Source organism: Lithobates pipiens, unplaced genomic scaffold, assembly GCF_037356315.1.
Source record: "Lithobates pipiens isolate NorthernLeopardFrog02 unplaced genomic scaffold, aLitPip1_a1.2 Scaffold_18, whole genome shotgun sequence".
Taxonomy (NCBI): Eukaryota; Metazoa; Chordata; class Amphibia; order Anura; family Ranidae; genus Lithobates; species Lithobates pipiens.
The window spans coordinates 398,539,311-398,561,096 of NW_027507758.1; the positions used below are offsets into that span (position 1 = coordinate 398,539,311).

The 21,786-nt window shown below is 43.4% G+C and overlaps 1 protein-coding gene across 4 annotated transcripts in view; it reads left to right on the forward strand.

Annotated features, from left to right (window-relative positions):
- Nucleotides 1–21,786, forward strand: part of ADGRB3 (adhesion G protein-coupled receptor B3) — a 1,271,667-nt gene that overhangs the window by 914,187 nt on the left and 335,694 nt on the right. For all 4 annotated transcript variants that reach the window (XM_077487874.1, XM_077487872.1, XM_077487875.1 and 1 more), the window contains one exon: nucleotides 5,057–5,100. In XM_077487874.1, coding sequence (XP_077344000.1) covers nucleotides 5,057–5,100 — 44 coding nt within the window. The remainder of the gene's footprint in view (nucleotides 1–5,056; nucleotides 5,101–21,786) is intronic.

Below are 21,786 nucleotides of genomic sequence, written 5' to 3' on the forward strand. Positions count from 1 at the left end.
ATAGGGACTGACGTACAGTCTGCTAAACACTAATACACAACCTGCTTGGTCCACAAAAGTTCTTATAAGGACTGGTAACTTGGTATAGGGTGCTACGGTACATAGGCTTGAGTGCGGTACAGTCTGCTGTTCTGTAAGGACCGCTATCGGTCCACAATAGATAGGGTTGACGTGCACCACTGCTGACCGCTGCCCTATACTGCAGCAGTCCTTCAGCGGTATAGGGACTGACGTACAGTCTGCTAAACACTAATACACAACCTGCTTGGTCCACAAAAGTTCTTATAAGGACTGGTAACTTGGTATAGGGTGCTACGGTACATAGGCTTGAGTGCGGTACAGTCTGCTGTTCTGTAAGGACCGCTATAGGTCCACAATAGATAGGGTTGACGTGCACCACTGCTGACCGCTCACCTATACTGCAGCAGTCCTTCAGCGGTATAGGGACTAAGAGTTTTGTCACAGGGTCATTTAAAAAATGACATGCAGAGGAAGAGGCAGGCCCTTCCGCAGGGGTGGTAGGGGTAGGGCAGGAGCAACAGGCTTGAGCCAAAGTGGGAAGTTGCAGAAGGTGCGTTCAATTACTTTAAAGGATGCACCAGACTTGGTTGAGTGGCTCGCTCAGCCTTACTCTTCTGCACCCTCCTCATCCTCTCGATCTGCACCCTCTTCTTCACTCTCTGCTATGTGCACCCCCAAAGACACTACCACCAACAACACGACCACCACCACCACCACCACATACCTTCCGCTTGAGTCACTGGAATTATTTTCCGATCCATATCAAGAGGACATTTCTGATGCGCAGCCACTCTTGGTATTGGATCAGGAAGAGGAGGTAGCAACAAGCGCTACTCAGCAGTCTGACGCCAGTACCCAGATCAGCCCAAGGAGGAGGTTGGTCCCCGGTGTTGCTGCCTACTCTACTTATAGCGGTGGGGAAGGTGACGTTGATGATGACGTGTCTAGTGATGTCACGTGGGTGCCCACAAGAGAGGAAGAGGAGGGGAGTTCAGAGGGAGATATGGACCAGCAGATAGGGAGGAGAAGCAGCAATGACTTACATTGCACAGCAGGGACAAAGCAGACTGCAAATGTATCAGGAGCGAGTCATCGACCATGTACGGTCACATCTGGCGCTCCCAGGACACCGGCACATGGCTCCGCAGTGTGGGCTTTTTTTAACGTGTCCGCTGCTGACAATAGCGTTGCCATCTGCAATCTTTGCAGTCAACGCGTTAGTCGCGGTAAGCCCAATACTCACCTAGGGACGACCGCCTTAAGAAGGCACATGAGCAGCCATCACCGAGCCCAGTGGGAGCAACGGAACACACAAAGCCACACTGCAGGCTCTCACCGTCCAGCCTCGTCTTCTACTTCTCCTTCTCCTCTCTCCTCACAATTGTCCTCCACTCCACCTTCCATCACGCCAAGCTCACATTTTTCTGCAAAAAGGCAGGCTTCCGTGGGCCTAATGTTTGAGCGTAAAAAAATGATGACGCCGGATAACCCTCTTGCCCAACGGTTGGCGGCTGGCTTGTCAGAACTCATAGCCCGCCAACTACTGCCATATAAACTGGTGGACTCGGAGGCCTTTCGCAAATTTGTGGCCATTGGAACACCACAATGGAAGGTCCCAGGAAGGAAGTATTTCTCAGAGAAGGGCATCCCAGAGCTATATGGCCATGTTCAGCGGCAAGTGAATGTATCTCTGGCACACAGTGTCGGTGCCAAGATACATCTGACCACAGACACGTGGTCTAGCAAACACGGGCAGGGAAGGTATATCAGTTTTACTGCCCACTGGGTGAACCTTCTGACGGCCGTCAAGCATGTAACCCGTGGCACCCGTGTAGATTTGGTTTTACCGCCACGGATTGCATGCAGGCCTGACTCTTCTTCTCCTCCTCCTACTCCATCCTCCTCCCTCTCCTCCTCAGCTGCCTCCTCCTTTTCCGCTGCTAGCGTCTCTTCCACTGCACCGCCCAAGCTCCCCAGAACCTATTCCACATGCCAGGTGAGACGTTGCCATGCCGTGCTGCGTCTGTTGTGCCTGGAAGCAAAGAGCCACACTGGCCCGGCACTCCTTTCAGCTTTGCGTTCACAGGCAGATGAGTGGCTAACACCGCTCAATTTGACAGTTGGTAAAGTGGTGTGTGACAACGGTGCCAATCTGCTTAGCGCATTGAAACAGGGCAAAATCACGCACGTGCCGTGCATGGCACACGTCTTAAACTTGGTCGTGCAGCGATTCCTTGTCAAATACCCTGGGGTCCAGGACATCTTGCGGCAGGCAAGGAAAATCTCGGCCCATTTCAGAAGATCTTACACGGCCATGGCTCGCCTTGCTGACATTCAGCGGCGACACCATCTGCCGGTCAGACGTCTTATTTGCGATTGCCCGACGCGATGGAACTCAACCTTCTATATGCTTGATAGGCTGCTCCAGCAGAAACGTGCAGTTAACGTCTACCTGTATGAACTCTGCGAAAGAAACGGTTCTGGGGAGCTGGGTTTTTTTTCACCGCGCCAGTGGCTGCTCATGCGCGACACATGCAGACTTCTGCGGCCATTTGAGGAGATCACCAAACTGGTCAGTCGCAGCCATGGCGCCATCAGTGACATGGTACCTTATGCCTTCTTTCTGGAGCGTGCATTGCGTCGTGTCATTGATCAGGCTGTGGAGGAGCAGGAGCGGGAAGATGAGGAAGTCGCAATGCTGGATGAATTCCCAGGGGGGGCTACTCTATCTGAGACAAGTCAACAACAGGAGTCTGATGAGGAGTCAGAGGAGGATGGTGCCGGGGCGGATGAGCAGGAGCAAGAAGAGCATGCTTTAAACCTTTCTGGGATCCCTGTTGTGCGAGGATGGGGAGAGGAGAATGAAGAGGACGACATTATCCTGGATGATGAGCAGGAGCCAGGCCACCACACCGCTTCCACTTTAGTGCAAATGGGGGCCTTCATGCTCCAGTGTTTTAATAGGGACCCCCGTATAAAAAGCATGAGGGTCAAGGACCAGTACTGGGTGGCAACGTACTTAGACCCCCGGTACAAACACAAAATGGCGGAAATGTTACCGCCGTCGCAGAGGGCTGTCAGAATGCAGCACTTCCAGGCCTTGCTTCGAGAAATGCTGCATTCTGCTTTTGCGTGCGCTGGCAGAGGAGCAATTCCCACTCCCAGAGAAGGATTTGCGGGTACCAATCCAACAGCGCCTGCAAGAAGAGGCCGGTTTGAAGATGTGTTGGTGACTTCGGATATGAGGTCATTCTTTCAGCCGACCCATCGACAGGTGTCATCCGGATCCAGCATCAGGGAACGCCTAGACCGTCAGGTGTCCGACTACATTGGGTTAACGGCCGATGTGGACGCTCTGAGGAGTGATGAACCCCTAGACTACTGGGTGGGCAGGCTTGACCTCTGGCCAGAGCTTGCCCAATTTGCAATCGAACTGTTGGCTTGCCCCTCATCCAGTGTCCTGTCCGAAAGGACGTTCAGCGCAGCAGGGGGGATTGTGACCGATAAGCGTACTCGCCTAGCTCACCACAGTGTTAACTACCTCACATTTCTAAAAATGAATGAGGCATGGATCTCGGAGGAATTCAACACATGTGATCAGTAGACCATGTATATGTCTATAAACAATTTTTGGAATCAAGCACACAGACCTTCTTAATTCATTTGGCTCACTTCCCTGACCCAAAAAAGCACACCGTACTATATGCCCCTACCCTCCTCTTTGAAGAGGTTGAGCGGTGTCATATTTCTACTGGGGCTGCTTATTATGAGGGGTTCCCACCATCCCTGTGCTGTGCTGACTTCCTCCTGGGTGTTCTTATTATGAGGGGCTCCCACCATCCCTGTGCTGTGCTGACTTCCTCCTGGGGGTTCTTATTATGAGGGGATCACACCATCCCTGTGCTGTGCTGACTTCCTCCTGGGGCTGCTTACGGTGCTGCTGTCAGCGCTGTATGTCACGGAGCTGCTGTCAGCGCTGTATGTCACGGAGCTGCTGTCAGCGCTGTATGTCACGGAGCTGCTGTCAGCGCTGTATGTCACGGAGCTGCTGTCAGCGCTGTATGTCACGGAGCTGCTGTCAGCGCTGTATGTCACGGAGCTGCTGTCAGCGCTGTATGTCACGGAGCTGCTGTCAGCGCTGTATGTCACGGAGCTGCTGTCAGCGCTGTATGTCACGGAGCTGCTGTCAGCGCTGTATGTCACGGAGCTGCTGTCAGTGCTGTATGTCACGGAGCTGCTGTCAGCGCTGTATGTCACGGAGCTGCTGTCAGCGCTGTATGTCACGGAGCTGCTGTCAGCGCTGTATGTCACGGTGCTGCTGTCAGCGCTGTATGTCACGGAGCTGCTGTCAGCGCTGTATGTCACGGAGCTGCTGTCAGCGCTGTATGTCACGGAGCTGCTGTCAGCGCTGTATGTCACGGAGCTGCTGTCAGCGCTGTATGTCACGGAGCTGCTGTCAGCGCTGTATGTCACGGTGCTGATGTCAGTGCTCTGTATTACGGTGCTGCTGTCAGTGCTCTGTATCTCCTGCACCCTCTTGTTTGCCTACCCTGGTCCCTGACCTTCCCTCTCCTCCATTGCCTTCATTAGCTCCATAGTCCTGAATTGTCAGAACAATTTCCCAAATAAAAAAAAAATGCTTGTAGTTATCGATCCCAAATTCACCTCATACATGTATTATGCTATTGTCCAGGTGGTGGGACTACGTGCTACCCCCTAATAATTACCCCGTGGCCGCAAATTCGACCTAAAGGTTTGCGAAATTCGCCTCCCATTGAAGTCAATGGAGCCCGCGGCGAACGGTCGTTTTCGCGAACGTTTGTGTCCGTTCGCGTTTCGCGTTCGCGAAACGTCCCGTCGGAAGTTCGTCCATCACTATTAATTACATCCTAGAGTTGGTTATGTCATTGGATTACTTTTACACCATAATTAAAATGTATCTGACCAAATACATTATTCAGTATTAGTGGTATAATATCTTTGTGTACTCTGAGGAAATGCTGTGTGGTAATAATGTTATTTTTATTTTTTTCAGAGTACTTTAAAGCCATACTGTGTTCTTTGGGATGACTCAAAATCGTAAGTGCTAAATTGACTTTATTTTTAAATTATTATTATTATTTTTTTACTTTTGCCAACCCTAAGGGTTCATTCACACTAGATTTGCTCTCTGAAGAGTGAGCCATGCTTGGATCGCTCTTCAGAGAGCATTTGAAAGGCAGTGAGTAGGCATTGCATCACCTATTCGCTGCCTTCTTTAACTCCTTGAATTTGGTACTGTGCATTGCACAGGGAGGGTAGCAGACGGAGGGAGTTAAAAGCATTTTTCAAACATGGAATTTTTCCAACTCCCCCCAAACACTAGTGTGAATCAGGCCTTAAATGTTGTAAGAAAATGTTATCACCTATATGCATACATTATATAATGTTGTCCATGTATGTTCTGAAGTTATCTATTTTAACATACTTCCTGCTTGTTTGGAGATCTAGTATACTGTTTTGTATGAACCAAATAGGAAACACTTTTGCTTTTAAAAAAAAAGCTATCTCAGACATTTAAAATTATTATGTGTATAATAAGATAAAAATGTATCCGTTTATAACCATGTGGCCACTAGCTCAAAAGCCAAAACCAGCCTCACATTTTTCATTGATACATGGAACAGAAACAGCCTTACAATAAGAACCAGATGAACCATACTAGTTAATCTTCTCATTTTGATTAAGCTCGGTGTATACAATAAGGGTTATGGGAATACTCAAGTTGTAAGGAAAAGAAGAGCAGAAAAAAATAGACAGTGGTGGCAGGAAATTACATTGCATTGCTGTATAAGGGCAAAGTCATTGGTAAGTGTACAACAAAGTACAAGTATACTGTGACAAATGCTAATGTAGTCACTTAATAGCACTAGTGTAAAGAACATTTGGATTTAAGCAGGTAAAATCAGAGTAGATAGGAACCAAAAGATTAAATGAGCCAATCAGAACATGCCATTTGCAAAAGTCCTCAATCTTTACAACATTGTGTTTATGGGCTTTAGGCTTGTGTTGATGGCATCAGTTTGACTACAGCTTGAGATGCTTCCAACAACATACAGCCAGATACATTTGACCTGAAGTTGATGTACTTTAAGTGAACTTTAAGTGAATTTATCATTCACATAAACTTGAACAGGAATTCAAAATCTGCTTGAAGCAAACAAAACCCCATCAGCACAGGCAGTAAAACAAACTTAATGACCTAGCCAAAGCTTGTGGGAGTATTTGCTGCTCAAGCAATACCTATACAAGTAATATGGAGCAAACAATCAATGTAAAAAGGCACCATGGATTAATATTTACTTTGTTGAAACTTTTTCTGGGGTGGGATGGAGCAGATCACAGATGACCTGGCAATGTCCCCAATAAACTTCTGAAGCAAAACATCTCTTATAATAATGATCTATTACTATTATAGAGATCTGTTGCTGTAGGGGGGAGACAGTGCACATATACGTGTTCTGTCAGGCTCAAAGGTGGCTGCCTAAAATCAACAGCATTTTTAAGTGTAGTATATTTATTACCAGACATAAACTCCATGAATATATATATATATAAAAAACAACAACATTGTAGGCATCTGAATACATAACTATAGCCAAAGATAGTCCAGTTTACTGCTACAGGACCTAGAGTTGGGAGGGACCCTATTATTGCTAATACATTTATTTTTTACTAAATACTAAATCAGTCCCCTCAGTACTTGAGGGTGGGAGGAAGCCCTATTAGGCAGGCTGTTAAACATAGAAAATTGGTGTAAATAAGAAGATAGCACACATCCAGTACTAGATTAACCACTTGCTTACTGGGCACTTAAACCCCCCTCAGTCCCAGACCAATTTTCAGCTTTCAGCGCTGATGCACTTTGAATGACAATTGCGCGGGCATACAACACTGTACCCAAATGAAATTTTTATCATTTTTTTCCCACAAATAGAGCTTTCTTTTGGTGGTATTTAGTTACAGCTCGGAGTTTTATTTTTTGCTAAACAAACAAAAAAAGATGCAAAAAAAAAAAAAAAAAAAATCATGTTTTAATAGTTTGTTATAAAATTTTGCAAACGGGTCATTTTTCTCCTTCATTGAAGTGCGCTGATTAGGCGGCACTGATAGGCTGCATTGGTGGGCACTGATGGGCTGCATTGGTGGGCACTGATGGGCTGCACCGGTGGGCACTGATGGGCTGCGCCGGTGGGCACTGATAGGCATAGTTAAGGCGGCACTAATAGGCACAGATAAGGCGGCACCGATGGGCACAGATAAGGCGGCACTGATGGGCAAAGATGGGCACAGATAAGATGGCACGGATGGGTGGCACAGATAAGTGGCACGGATGGGTGGCACGGATGGGCACTGATAGGTACCACAGATAGATGGGACTGATGGGCACTGATAGGTGGCACTGATAGGTGGCTCTGATAGGTGGCACTGCTGGGCACTGATGGGCGGCACTGCTGGGCACAGATGGGCGGCACTGCTGGGCACTGATGGGCGGCACTGGGGTGCAGCACCTTTGAGGCAGATTGGGTGGCACTGTGGGTGGCACTGTGGGGTGGCACTGTGGGTGGCACTGTGGGTGGCACTGTGGGTGGCACTGTGGGCACTGTGGGCACTGAGGGGGGGGCACTGACGGGGGGCACTTACTTTTGCTTTTATTTTATTTCAGGATGGCACTGCGGGAGGCAGGTGGGCACAGGCAGGTGGCAGGTGGTCCCTTTTTTCATGGCCGTGATCGGGACCGATGTCCCGATCACGGCCGCCGGCGATCGGCTTTTTTTTTCTCTCCTCGCGCTGTCAGCGCGAGGAGGAATAATAGCCGATTACCGGCTCCGTTCTATCACATGATCAGCTGTCATTGGCTGACAGCTGATCACGTGATAAGGGGTCGGGATCGACCCCTTACACGGATCGGTGATCAGGCGAGTCTCACGGACTCGCCGATCACAGAGCGCGCCGCGCGCGCCCCTCAGGGGGCGCGCAGGCCGCTCGTAACCAGGACTACGTCAATAGACGTAGTCCCGGAAATGTAGGTCCGCGCTAATGCCGTCATTTGGCAATAGCGCGGATCTGTAGTGGTTAATAAGCGTCATAGAGAATGATGCATCTCTGGTTATTTCTCCACCTGTTCAAGCTAAGAGGTAATGAGAATTTTTTTAACTGGCTTAGCAGTGTAGCTGTTGCCACATAGGAGGACTTTTCAGGATCATCTTCTCTAGTCGCTTATACACCTTTTCAGAGTGTGCAGTAAAATATATATTTTTAGCTGCCTTAGCAATGTAGATGTACTGTCCTATAGTTCTGCAAAAAATCCAAATTTTTAAGGGTCTGAAGGTGGTAAATGTCCTAATGTGGTGAAGCTTCACTTTGTAAACAATACCAAATCGGTTCAAGGAAAAAATAAATAAGTTTTTGCTTGCACGTTATCAGATGATGGAAATCAGCAGAGTTTCACCACATGCACTAAACTCTGGGGAAAATTCGTTTAACTTCACTTGCAAAGTCTCTTTGCTTTTAATAAATCAACCCCACTGTGTGCAGGAATATTAACAATTATGTAACCATATAAAATATTGAAATACTCATTAATGCTGATACAACTTTTTTTCTTTTACTAAATACTAGACCACTTTTTTTTAGTACTTCCTTGCTGTGGCAAAGGGGTGGGAGGGCTTAGAATTTATACTAAGGCCATTTGATCAAAAATGCAAAAAAAAAGTTAATTCCCTGCACTGCTGCCTTCCTCTTCCATTACAATGTATATTTACAGAACTGGTTCCTAGTAGTGTACAAACTATGAGAACAGCTCGCCTGCTACTTCTTCACTATATAGTCACAGCTGACACACTAATGCTTTGTACACACGGTTGGAAAATGTGCGATCGGATCGTGTTGTCAGAAAATCCGATTGTGTGTGGGCTCCATCAGACTTTTTCCGTCGGAATTTCCGACACACAAAGTTTGAGAGCTGGATCTAAAATTGTCCAACAACAAAATCCGCTAAACACTTCCATTTAAATTCCGATCGTGTGTAGACAATTCCGACGGACAAAGTGCCACACATGCTCAGATTAAATTACGAGACGAAAGCTATTGGCTACTGGCCCGTTTATAGTCTCATCGTACGTGTTGTACATCACCGCATTCGGAACGATCGGATTTTCCAACAAATTTGTGCAACTGTGTGTATGCAAGACAAGTTTGGGCCAAAATCCATCGGAAAAAATCTGATGGATTTTGTCATTGTAAAGTCCGACCATATGTATGGGCCATAAGAGGTTTCTGAGAGGCCGCATTAAAATTTTGCTATGGGGCCCTAAGATCTGAAACTACATCCCTGACAACTACAATGTTGAGTTATATAGAAATAGACAATAGGTACCTAAAAAAGTAAAGCTGCATTTACTTAAAGCATCCAGTCATGAGCAAGGAAAAATTCTATGAAGATTCACTAAACATTGTCTACTCTCTTTATCAACACATTAATAGGGATGGGCGAATGGTTCTGCCTGAGCATAAGTTCGGGCCCAACTTTGGTTGTTCGGACGTTCGGCGAACCCAGAACAATATGCGGTGTTCGGGGCTAATTTGAAAGTGCTCATTTTAATGGCTTATATGCAAGTTATTGTCATAAAAAGTGTCACCAGGGGACTTATATCAATGCAAAAGAAAGTTTTAAAAATGGCCATTTTTTCGGGAGCAGTGATTTTAATAACGGTTAAAGTGAAACAATAAAAAAGAAATGTTCCTTTAAATATCATGCCGGGGAGGGGGGTGGGTGGGTGTCTATAGTTTGCCTGTAAAGTGGCACAGTTTTCCCGTGTTTAGAACAGTACTACAGCAAAATCACATTTCTAAAGGAAAGAAGTAATTTAAAACCGATCGCAGCTGTAATGAATTGTCAGGTCTCAGCAATATAGATAAAACTCATTGAAAAAAATGGCATGCCCCCCCCCCCAGTCCATTACCAGACCCTTTGGGTATGGTATGAATATTAAGGGGAACCCCGAACAAAACGTTTTTAAAAAAATGTGCGGGGGTCCCCCCAAAATACATAACAGGCCCTTCAGGTCTGGTATGGAAATTAAGGGGAACCAAATAAAAAAAAAGGCATAGGGGTCCCCCCAATCCATACCCTTATCCGAGCACGCAACCTGGCAGGCCGCAGGAAAAGAAGGGGGATGAGAGAGCGCCCCCCGCTGAACGATACCAGGCCACATGCCCTCAACATGGGGTTTGTAATGTCAGAGGAAGGTAGGGTTACTCGTTTACATCACCGAGTGGCCCCGTCCTCAGCTATATAAGAGCTGTCACCAAGAAGAAGCATCACTCAGCAGGAGCCTCCCATGGAGGCAGAGCTGTTACAATTTTTTTTCTTTTTTTGGCTTGTCCGTGGCATTATTGAAGATGAATGGACTTTTTTTTTTATCTTTTAATAAAGGACTTGTCCCTAAGTGTCTCCTGTGTTTTTTACTATTTTTGACACTTTCTTTTGTGAAATGGTACCCCTTACCAATTCACATAGGGGGGCCGGGATCTAGGGGGTCTCCTTGTTAAAGGGGCTTCCAGATTCAGATAAGCCCCCTGCCCGCATACACCCACAACCACCGGGCAAGGGTTGTGGGGATGAGGCCCTTGTCCCCATCAACATGGGGACAAGGTGCTTTGGGGGGCTACTCCAAAGCACCCTCCCCATGTTGAGGGCATGTGGCCTGGTACAGTTAAGGAGGGGGGCGCGGGTCACGGGAAGGGGGACTCCTGAATACCCCTGATCCTCCAGAATCTATGTTAACCCCCTCAGCCGCCCCGAATGGTCCCCCCCCCCTTTTTTTTTCTTTCCCTTTCCTTCCCCCTCCTGTCCCCTACCTTTGACCAATTCCTGTAACCCAGCATCCCAGCTTAGATGCGCACACACACCATTGCATCTTAGCAACACAGGATCCCAACAACACATAACTGTCACCATTTTCAATGGAATCCCATCAGGGAATCCCCTGATGCGACCCGCTAAGTTAGTCACTGAGAATGACTCACCGCCCGCTCCAAGACCACATAAAGACAGAATTAACCTCCCGTACTTTTGGTCCCTACATCCACCCTCAAACTGATCCCTTAACAGACCCAGAGATAGAGACCTCCAAAGTACTAAGTTGCGAACCATATCAGGCTGTTCTCATTCTCTGACCCCCTTCTTTTTTGTTCTCTGGCTACTGATCTGACAAGCACCTGACTATATCACTGTACACGCCTGTATGGACATGTAATTCTAAGAATGTTTATATGCAATGTTTACTCTGTTTACTCTGAAACTTTGTTAGCATTTTATTCCTCCAGTTGTTGGAGATGTCTGTTCTTCTGTATTTTTGTGCTTTCTCCCAAATAAAATTGTGTTATAAAAAAAAAAAAAAAGTGGGGGGCGCTCTTTTGTCCCCCTCTTTTCCTGCAGCCTGCCAGGTTGTATGCTCGGATAAGGGTCTGGTATGGATTTTGGGGGGACCCCTACGCCATTTTTTAAAAAATTTTGCCACAGGGTTCGCCTTAAAATCCATACCATATTTGAAGTACATTCCTAAACTTGTTTTTATTTATTTACTTTGCTTTTGGCTTTTAAATGCTTTTTCTTTGTAGGTTAAATCTAACTTAATAGTCAATAAAGTTCATAGCATCGGTTTAGATATGTGGAAAGAAAAAGCATTTTTACTCTGGTAATTAGAAAATATGAAACATGCATTTAAAAAACACACAAAGAATAATAGCTAAACTGTATTTTTTCCTCAGTACAATGCACAACAACAGATTTTTTTTCCATGCATTGGCAACTGTACATGCTTGCTTTCTCTCAGTAACACGGACATAGATTGTTCTGTTGACAATTTACTGGCATTGCAAAACTAGAAAGTACATTCTGTTTGCTGGCAAGTGTATGAGGTGATCTATCAAGTGGCTGTAGTCAACTGTGTAGTATTGAAAATTGCAATTTTGGAATGAAAACTCATTATGATTAAAAAAAAACTCATGAATACATAAATCTGAATATGAATTAGGACTTTTCAAGCAATATACATTTTCTTTTTATAAAGTTACATAATAAATACTATCACATATATTAGTTGCATAATATATACAGTATCTCACAAATGTGAGTACACCCCTCACATTTTTGTAAATATTTTATTATATCTTTTCTTGTGACAACACTGAAGAGATGACACTTTGCTATAATATAAAGTAGTAAGTGTACAGCTTGTATAACAGTGTAAATTTGCTGTCCCGTCAAAATAACTTTACGCACAGCCATTAATGTCTAAACTACTGGCAACAAAAGTGAGTACACCCCTAAATGAAAATGTCTAAATTGGGCCAAAAGCATCAATATTTTGTGTGGCCACCCTTATTTTCCAGCACTGCCTTAACCCTCTTGGGCATGGAGTTCACCAGAGCTTCATGGGTTGCCACTGGAGTCCTCCTCCATGATGACATCACAGAGGTGGTGGATGTTAGAGACATTGCACTCTTCCACCTTCAGTTTGAGGATGCCCCACAGATGCTTAATAGGATGTAGGTCTGGAGACATGCTTGGCCAGTCCATCGCTTTTACTCTCAGCTTCTTTAGCAAGGCAGTGGTCGCCTTGGAGGTGTGTTTGGGGTTGTTATCATTTTGCAACAATGCCCTGCGGTACAGTCTCAGAAGTGAGGGGATCATGCTCGGCTTCAGTATATCACAGTACTTGCTGGCATTCATGGTTCCCTCAATGAACTGTAGCTCTAGTGTCAGCAGCACTCATGCAGCCCTAGACCATGACACTCCCACCACCATGCTTGACTCACACTTGTCTCACACTTGTCTTTGTACTCCTCACCTGGTTGCTGCCACACATGCTTGACACCATCTGAACCAAATAAGTTTATCTTGGTCTCATCAGACCATGGGACATGGTTCCAGTAATCCATGTCCTTAGTCTGCTTGTCTTCAGCAAACTGTTTGCAGGCTTTCTTGTGCATCAAGACAACCTCTGGATATGATGCTGAGCATGTGCACTCAACTTCTTTGGTCGACAATGGCAAGACCTGTTCTGATTGGAACCTGTCCTGTTAAACCTCTGTGTGGTCTTGGCCACCATGCTGGAGCTCAGTTTTAGGGTCTTGGCAGTCTTCTTATAGCCTAGGCCAGTGATGGCGAACCTTGGCACCCCAGATGTTTTGGAACTACATTTCCCATGATGCTCATCCACTCTGCAGTGTAGTTGAGCATCATGGGAAATGTAGTTCCAAAACATCTGGGGTGCCAAGGTTCGCCATCACTGGCCTAGGCCATCTTTATGTAGAGCAACAATTCTTTTTTTCAGATCCTTAGGGAGTTCTTTGCCATGAGGTGCCGTGTTGAACTTCCAGTGACTTCTATGAGAGAGTGAGAGCGATAACACTAAATTTAACACACCTGCTTCCCATTCACACCAGCGACCTTGTAACACTAATGAGTCACATGGAGGGAAAAGGGCTAGTTTGGCCCAATTTGGACATTTTCACTTAGGGGTGTACTCACTTTTGTTGCCATTTTGTAGACATTAATGGCTGTGTGTTGAGTTATTTTGAGGGGACAGCAAATTTACACTGTTATGCAAGCTGAACACTCACTACTTTACATTGTAGCAAAGTGTCATTTATTCAGTGTTGCCACATGAAAAGATATAATTAAATATTTACAAAAATGTGAGGGGTGTACTCACTGTTGTGAGATACTGTACATGAGTGTTTGAAATGAGATGATGCATAATATGTTCTTTCTTATATATTCATACATAAGTTTTAAGACTGAGAAACTTTTAGTCTAATGATATATATATATATATATATATATATATATATATATATATATATATATATATATATATATATATATATATATATATATACACTATATATAAAAGTATTGGGACAACTGCCTTTGCACGCACATGAACTTTGATGGCACCCCAGTCTTAGTCCGTAGGGTTCAATATTGAGTTGACCCACCCTTTGCAGCAGCTATAACAGCTTCAACTCTTCTGTGAAGGCTGTCCACAAGGTTTAGAAGTGTGTTTAATGTTAAATGTCTATTAAAAACAGTCAAACATTTTCTAAATTTCAAAAATACATCTAATTACCAAAAGGTTATCTCCTGACAAACAAAGTAATGCTTAAGGCTGGATTCCCACCTATGCATTTTTAGTGCTTTTTGCATTTTGCAGATTTGCACTACAGTCCATTTAACATGGTTTCCTATGGAACACATTCTGTAGTGCAAATCTGCAAAATGCAAAAAGCACTAAAAATGCATAGGTGTGAATCCAGCCTAATAGACTACCTCCATTCAATAGGATAATGGGGAGAAATTTCCTTGCAAGATAAACATAGATCTTTACATCATTTCGATCTGTTGATGACATAGTAAGGATACCAGGAAGGATTTGTAACAAATAGAGAACAACTAGGTTGCCATCTTTCTGTGGGATGCAATATTAATTTCTGTGATAAAATGCACCTTGAAACAGATTCAATATTTACACCCACAAAAGCTGTCTCTTGAGTTACAACTTGTTTTGTTTACAAAACGTAGGATGATTATTCTTCCTCATTATTATTAAAAGTTTAAACTAACTGTTCTTAGTACCCTGGTGACATTCAATCACAAAACTAAGTAAGAAAGGTTTTTATGTTAAATGCAAATGTGTAGAAGCTAGGAGTTTGCATTTGGTATAAAGATAATAGATTTGTCTGTGTTGAAGTTTTACAAGTCTGATAAGTGTTTCTTAGTGTATCAATTAGAGTAACTGTGAGGGCATTTTAATGTGCTTGTTTAAATTGCACATTTTCTTCATCAATCCACATGTCTAGCTGAAAGTGATACTGTGCAGTTTTTGAACCATTTAAATTTCTTCTTATTGGAAATGTAAATTATTCTCGAGTTCTCAGGGGATAACTAATCTATACAGTCAAGTGTTCAGCTCCAGCACTCAGCATTTTCTGACTAAGGCAGTTTAGCTAGATGGTTCCTTTTCTGGATTGTGCACTATAATATGTGATTAATACTTGATTCGCTGTCATATTTGTAGTAACTGTTATGTGTTATTATTCCTTGATTTCCTGTCATAGTTTAAGTAAATATATACTATTTACTGCTGTTTTTTTTTTCAATACTGACATTAAAAAGTTGTAGAAATCTGAATAGGTTTAATATAACTTTAAAAATGATCTGTTTACAAAAACATGTTTCTCTACATTTTCTTCATAACTTACTTAAATAACTAACATTTTGCCGATCTGACATCAGTAAAAGTAAACATAACTTGGGGCTACAGCACTTTGCACGTTACCAGTTCTGTTGGCACTGTTTTACTGCATAAGAAATTCTCTTCTGTTGTTCTCGATTTACTCAGCTTAGAAGCTCATTTACCACTTGAGGCTTGAACATGTATTTTAATATGAACTTATAAAGTCCTTCCCTGGCTAATTGTGACCCCTTTATACTTCTACCTATTTAAAATGTTATTTTAATATAGACATCATCCTTTCTACTGACCTGAGTCCAGGGCCTTCTTAAGAGCAGTATAGGCCCCCGGCCAATACAGTGCACTGGGGCCATGTCTACACAATCACGCACAAGAATAAAAATGCAAGTTATCAATAAGGGCACAGTGGCTGCATTTAATGGCACAGTGGCAGCTTTGATGGGCACAGTGGCAGCTTTGATGGGCACAATGGCTGTGTTTGATGGGGACAGTGGCTGTGTTTGTTGGGCACAGTGGTAGCTTTGATGGGTACAGTAGCTGTGTTTGATGGGCACAGTGGCAGCTTTTTATGGGCACAGTGGCTGTGTTTGACAGGCACATTGGCAGCTTTGATGGCCACCGTGGCTGTAATTGATAGGCACAGTGGCAGCTTTTGATGGGCACAGTGGCAGCTTTTGATGGACACAGTGGCTGTGTTTGATGGGCACAGTGGTGGCAGCTTTGATGGGCAGTGGGCACAGTGGCTGTGTTTGATGGGCACAGCCACACTGTCTGAAGAACAGGGCAGAGGTGAGCGGAGCTTGTTCACTAGCCAACGACCACAGTGCGCTATGAGTGCTGGGGCAGCTGCGACCTTTGATTGACATCACTGGTTGCTAGCTAGACACTGGGAGGCCAGTGATGCTAGCAAGTGAGCAACCAATGCAGTCAGTCAAAACTTCAAGTCTACTGAAGCAGATTGCACTGCTCAGGATCGGCCCTGGGTGGGGCCCTTCAGGCAAGTGGGGTCCCCGGGCAACTGCCCAGCAAGCCCTATCGAAAAAACAGCCCTGCCTGAGTCTGCTTTTCATGCCTCTTGACGGCACCTCTTCCAGGACTGGGAACTGGTAATCCAGTGCTGGAGTTCAGGCTCACAGCTGTTCTGGCTTGTTGTCACCCATAATTGTAACATCTACTCACTAATGCACTCTTCTGCAGCCTGAAAGCCTGCAGCTTGTTTAAAATGGCACTTTGATTACGATTCTGGTATAAAGCCTTGAAAAGTTATTTACAAATGAATAAATAATAAATTCTAATGTCATGCTTTTTAGTAGTGTGATACAAAAAAATTATCAAACAGAACAAATAAAAAAAAAAAACATTTGCAAATATCAATAGTTAATAAAATGGAAATAAACAATAACAAATCAGCAGAAAAACAATAGCTAAAGGGAGAAGTGGTAGAATAAGTTAATTGGGGCCAATTAGGATAAATTAAGCGCTAATAAGGAGTTAAATAAACCCAATTTCTTTTTTAACTTTAAGTTTTTCTAGTAGTTTTTTTTTAAGGTTTTTTTCTTTTATTTTCACGTGGTTATTTTGATAATAACACACTTCTGGTCCTACAGTTACAGCTCCCACTCACTGAATTGTATCTATGGAGGAGCAACATTGCCACTCTAGGCCCCCTCTCCTTATTTGGTTCACAAACACTTCTGCCACTACTTATCTCAATTACACATTAATAGCTTTGTAGCTTACAAAAGATAGCTGAGAAAGCTGATAACACTATTTGAAATTTTAGCTTAGTCCACATGAAGTTAAAAGGATATAATAATTCAGACAAGATCAACAGATGTTTTTTGTACCTGCCAAAATATACTTAGCCTTAACAATGTTGTCATAGCAACCTGGGAATACACACTGCCACACTGCTCCGTTTATTCTTGTCTTCCGTTGTGGCCTATACTGACGTCATGCATCGCCGGCTGGTCCGGGCATATGTGCTCTCACTGTACCCAATTAGGATTGTGTGGGAACTGCGCAAACTGGTTTATGTATGTTGTATTGGACTTCAATACCTATAGCAAGAATAAATGTCCTACACAACTGGCCCAAAATATACTTAAGGGATTGAGGGGATGCACTGGACACCTTCACTGTCATTGTGCTATGTGCTGGGTGCCCATGTGTGCCCCTGTGCTTTTAATGAGGGGCTCCTTCCAGGCTCACCTGCCCACTGTTTCTCCATTATAATGCATTTGCTTCCACTGTGGAGGCTCTCAAAATTTTGAATTAGGACTGCAGATAATACAGAGTGCCATGAAGTGGTACTGCAGCCCACCCAAAACAACAACATCATCTAATGACCTTAGGTGCAATTTATTTTCTAGGGGTTGGCTTGAATCTTATTTAATTCCCTAAAGAGTGATTATTTATAGCGATCTATCCTCCATTGTTAAAACATCGTTTACTATGATGTGTGTAGAATGAGCAGTGGGTTATTAAAGGTTGGTTGGATTTTCAGAGAAAATATTAGTAGAAACAATGAGTGTTGTTGAAGAAGTGTAGATCAAAGGTACTTTGGCATTAATTTAACCCCTTCCGTACCGCCCACCACACATATACTGTGGCAGGGTGGCCCGGCTGCACGAAACTATGTACCTGTACGTTGTTTCGCTCATGAGATACTGTCAGCGCACATCTGCTGCACACTGGGGGAGTGTGCACACGGGTCTGGTGAACTTGGTGTCCACCAGCCACCCGCAATCGATCCACAGTGTGGTAGAAAGGGGATCTGCCTATGTAAACAAGACAGATCCCCATTGTGACAGGAGACAACACTGAGATTGGCTGTTCCTAGTAATCAGGAACAGCAATTCCATTCCCCATACAGTTAGAACACACACTGAGGGAACACAATTATCCCTTTGATTGCCCCTAGTGTTACCCCCTTCCCTGCCAGTGTCAATTATAAATTGATCAGTGCATTTTTTTTTAGTACTGATCACTGTATTGGTGTCAGGGTCAGAGTTGTCCGCCACAATGTTGCCATTCTGCTAAAATTCGCAGATCGCTGCCATTACCAGTAAAAACAATAAAAAAAAAAAAAAAGTCCTTAAATCTATCCCCTATTTTGTAGATACTGTGACTTTTGTGCAAACCAAACAATATATGCTTATTGGGATTTTTTTAACAAAAACATGTAGAAGACTACATATTGGCTTAATTTTTTTTCTTTTCATTTTTTTGGAAATGTATTATAACAGAAAGTAAAAAATATATATTATTTTTTTCATAGCACAAAAAATAAATACCACAGCGGTGATCAAATACCACCATATCAAAACTCTATTTGTGGGAAAAAAATTACATCAATTTTGTTTGGGTACAGCGGTGCAATTGTCAGTTAAAGCGACGCAGTGCCGTATAGCAAAAAGTGGCCTGACCATTAAGGGGGTAAATCCTTCCATGGCTGAAGTGGTTGTTAAAGGCACAGAGGTTGCTCACTTAGCTAATGGTATGCTTGCTGGAAATGAAAAGAAAGTACAAAAGAACTCAATATGTGCTTTTAGAAAATTGACTGTCTGACTTTAACACAGCTTCATTATATTCGCTAATTACAATGAATAAGGAATACTTCTTTAGCAAATCTATCCACTGTGTCTTTCAATTTGTCATTTTTTCATTTAACTAGTTCCCACCCAGGCCACTTCTGACATTTCTCTCCTACATGAATAAATAAGTATTTTTTTTATAGAAAATTTCTCAGAACCCCCAAACATTACATATGCTTTTTTTATCAGAGACCCTAGAGAATAAAATGGCGATTGTTGCAATTTGTTACGTCACATGGTACTGTATTTCTGCAGCGATTTTTCAAATGCAATTGTTTTGGAAACAATTTACTAAATATCAATTTTTTTTTGAAAAATATAAATGATGATGCTAGCATGAGTAAATAGATACCTAACATGTTGCGCTTTAGAATTGCTCACTCTTGTGGAAAGGTACCAAACTAGGGTACTTAAAAAACTCCATAGACAATGCTTTAAAGATGTTTACAGGTTACCAGTTTAGAGTTACAGAGAAGGTCTAGAATTATTGCTCTTGCTCTGACATTCACAGCGATACCTCACATGTGTGGTGCGAGCCCCGTTTACATATGCGAATGTGACCTGTGAATGCGTTCGCTTCTGCATGCACGCACAGGGGGACGGGATGCTTCAAAAAAATTGTATTATTATTAATTTTTTTTAACACTGTCACTTATATAGAGTAAATGAACACTATACAGAGCAGTAAACAATCCTCACATGCTTGGAATCATACAACAAAGTGATACAAAACAAATGAGGGGAGGAGAGTATGAAATCGTCAGGGGAGGATCTTGGTAAACCGGTTAGGTCTTTAGTAAGACCATGGTGAAACATGTGGGCATCAACAGTAATAAATAAGAAAAATAAGCTTTGGGTCATGAACATAGTACATTACAAAGAGATTATTATCCCTGAGAGGTACCTGTCAGGATTAATGCCCTGTATATCAAAATAAGGATCAGTGAGGGCAGGAAGATCCTGAGGTTGAGACCTTACTGAAACATAATCACTGTGAGTAGGCCCTTGCGAATGATATAGAGGGTTCTAGTCCAGTGACCATTTTTCTCAAAATATCTTCACCCCATTTCCCCTGGTGGGGGCTCTAATCCCTCAACCATAGCAAAAAATTATTTTGAGTAGGAAAAGAGTAAGAGAAGAGATAAAAAAGGGGGGGAGGGGAAGAGCATATAGAACATAATTCTTAGATCGGTTCAGAGGGATCAGAGGAATAGAAATGGTAAAGAAAGAGATAAGAAGTAAGTCCATCCAGGCATCCTCCAGTCATTATCGGCATCAGTCTTCTAGGACCTGCAAATAATCCAGCCAAGGAGTCCAAATTTTGTTAAAGGTCAATTGCTTATCTCGTAAGATACTCATTACCCTTTCATTGAACATGACCCACGTAACTTTCCGTTTCATCAAGGCCATATCTATGACAGAGCTTTTCCATGCTGTAGCTATAGCAATTTTAGCCGCTAGGAACATAAAATAAATTAGGGTCTGGGTATGTCGAGGGATATTTCCAACAGGTTTATTTATTAAGGCTACACGCTCTTCTTTAGGGATATTGACCATAGTGACCAGGAAAATAAGTGAGTGTACCCTTATGCAAAAGTGGCAAACCTTAGGGCACGCCCACCACATATGTAATGGTGTGCCAATTTGACCACAACCCCTGAAGCACATGGCTGAGGTGCCTGGATACATTCTCAACAAACGCTCTGGCACCAAGTATCATCTGGCGTGGACTTTATAGCCTTCTTCTATCAAGGCTACATTCAGAATGCCTTTATGAATCCTTGTCCTCCATTTATGCCTTGGGGGGTTATGGACAGATCCCTTTCCCACACCACCTGGTAGGTTAATCTATCGTTATTGGTGTTGAGCGGTTTATATAATAGTGAGATGCATCCTGTGTGCATCTGTTTTTAACCACTTTGCATCCAGGCCAATTCTGACACTTTGCTCCTACATGTAAAAATCCTCATTTTTTTGCTCTAAAATTACATAGAACCCCCAAACATTATGTTTTTTTAGCAGACACTCTAGAAAATGCAATGGCGGTCATTGCGACCTTTTATCTCGCACGGTATTTGCGCAGTCATTTTTCAAACGCATTTTTTTGAGAAAAAAAAAACAGTTTCATGCTTTTAAAAAAACAAAACAGTAAACAGCCCAATTTTTTTTGCATAATGTGAAGGATGAAGTTACGCCGAGTAAATACATACCTAACATGTCACGTTTCAAAGTTGCACGCGCTTGTGGAATGGCGCCAAACTTCGGTACTTAAAAATCCCCATAGGCGATGCTTAAATTTTTTTTGTATTGTTAATTTTACATAATAATTTTTATTTTTACATTAGAAAAAAATGATCAGTTTTATTCCTATGGCAAGGAATGTAAACATCCCTTGTAATAGGAATATGACATGACAGGACCTCTGTACAGTGAGATGTGGGGTCAATAAGACCCCACATCTCACCTCTAGGCTGGGAAGCCTGAAATAAAAAATTAAAAAATATCACCGCTTCCCAGCCGAGGCAGCGCCGTTTTTTTTAACGCAGAGGCTGGGCGTGACATCATAACATCGCGCCCGGCCTCCGACGATCATAGAGACTCCAGCGACCATCTGGTCTGCCAGAAATCTCTGTGATCAACATCCAGGGCTGGCGGATCATCTGTCTGACTCACCGATCGATGCGGTGAGTCAATAGAAGCACCGGAGGGTGGCAGGAGAGGGCTGCCACTGAAATGGGTGTTGCAACTGAATACTCTGTAGTGTCGGAATTGGCAAATTGACATTCATCACTTCTGATTTGTCATGGTTAACTATGAGCTCAGAAACTGACCCAAAGCAGCCCAGAAGTGAAAGTAGGTTTGGC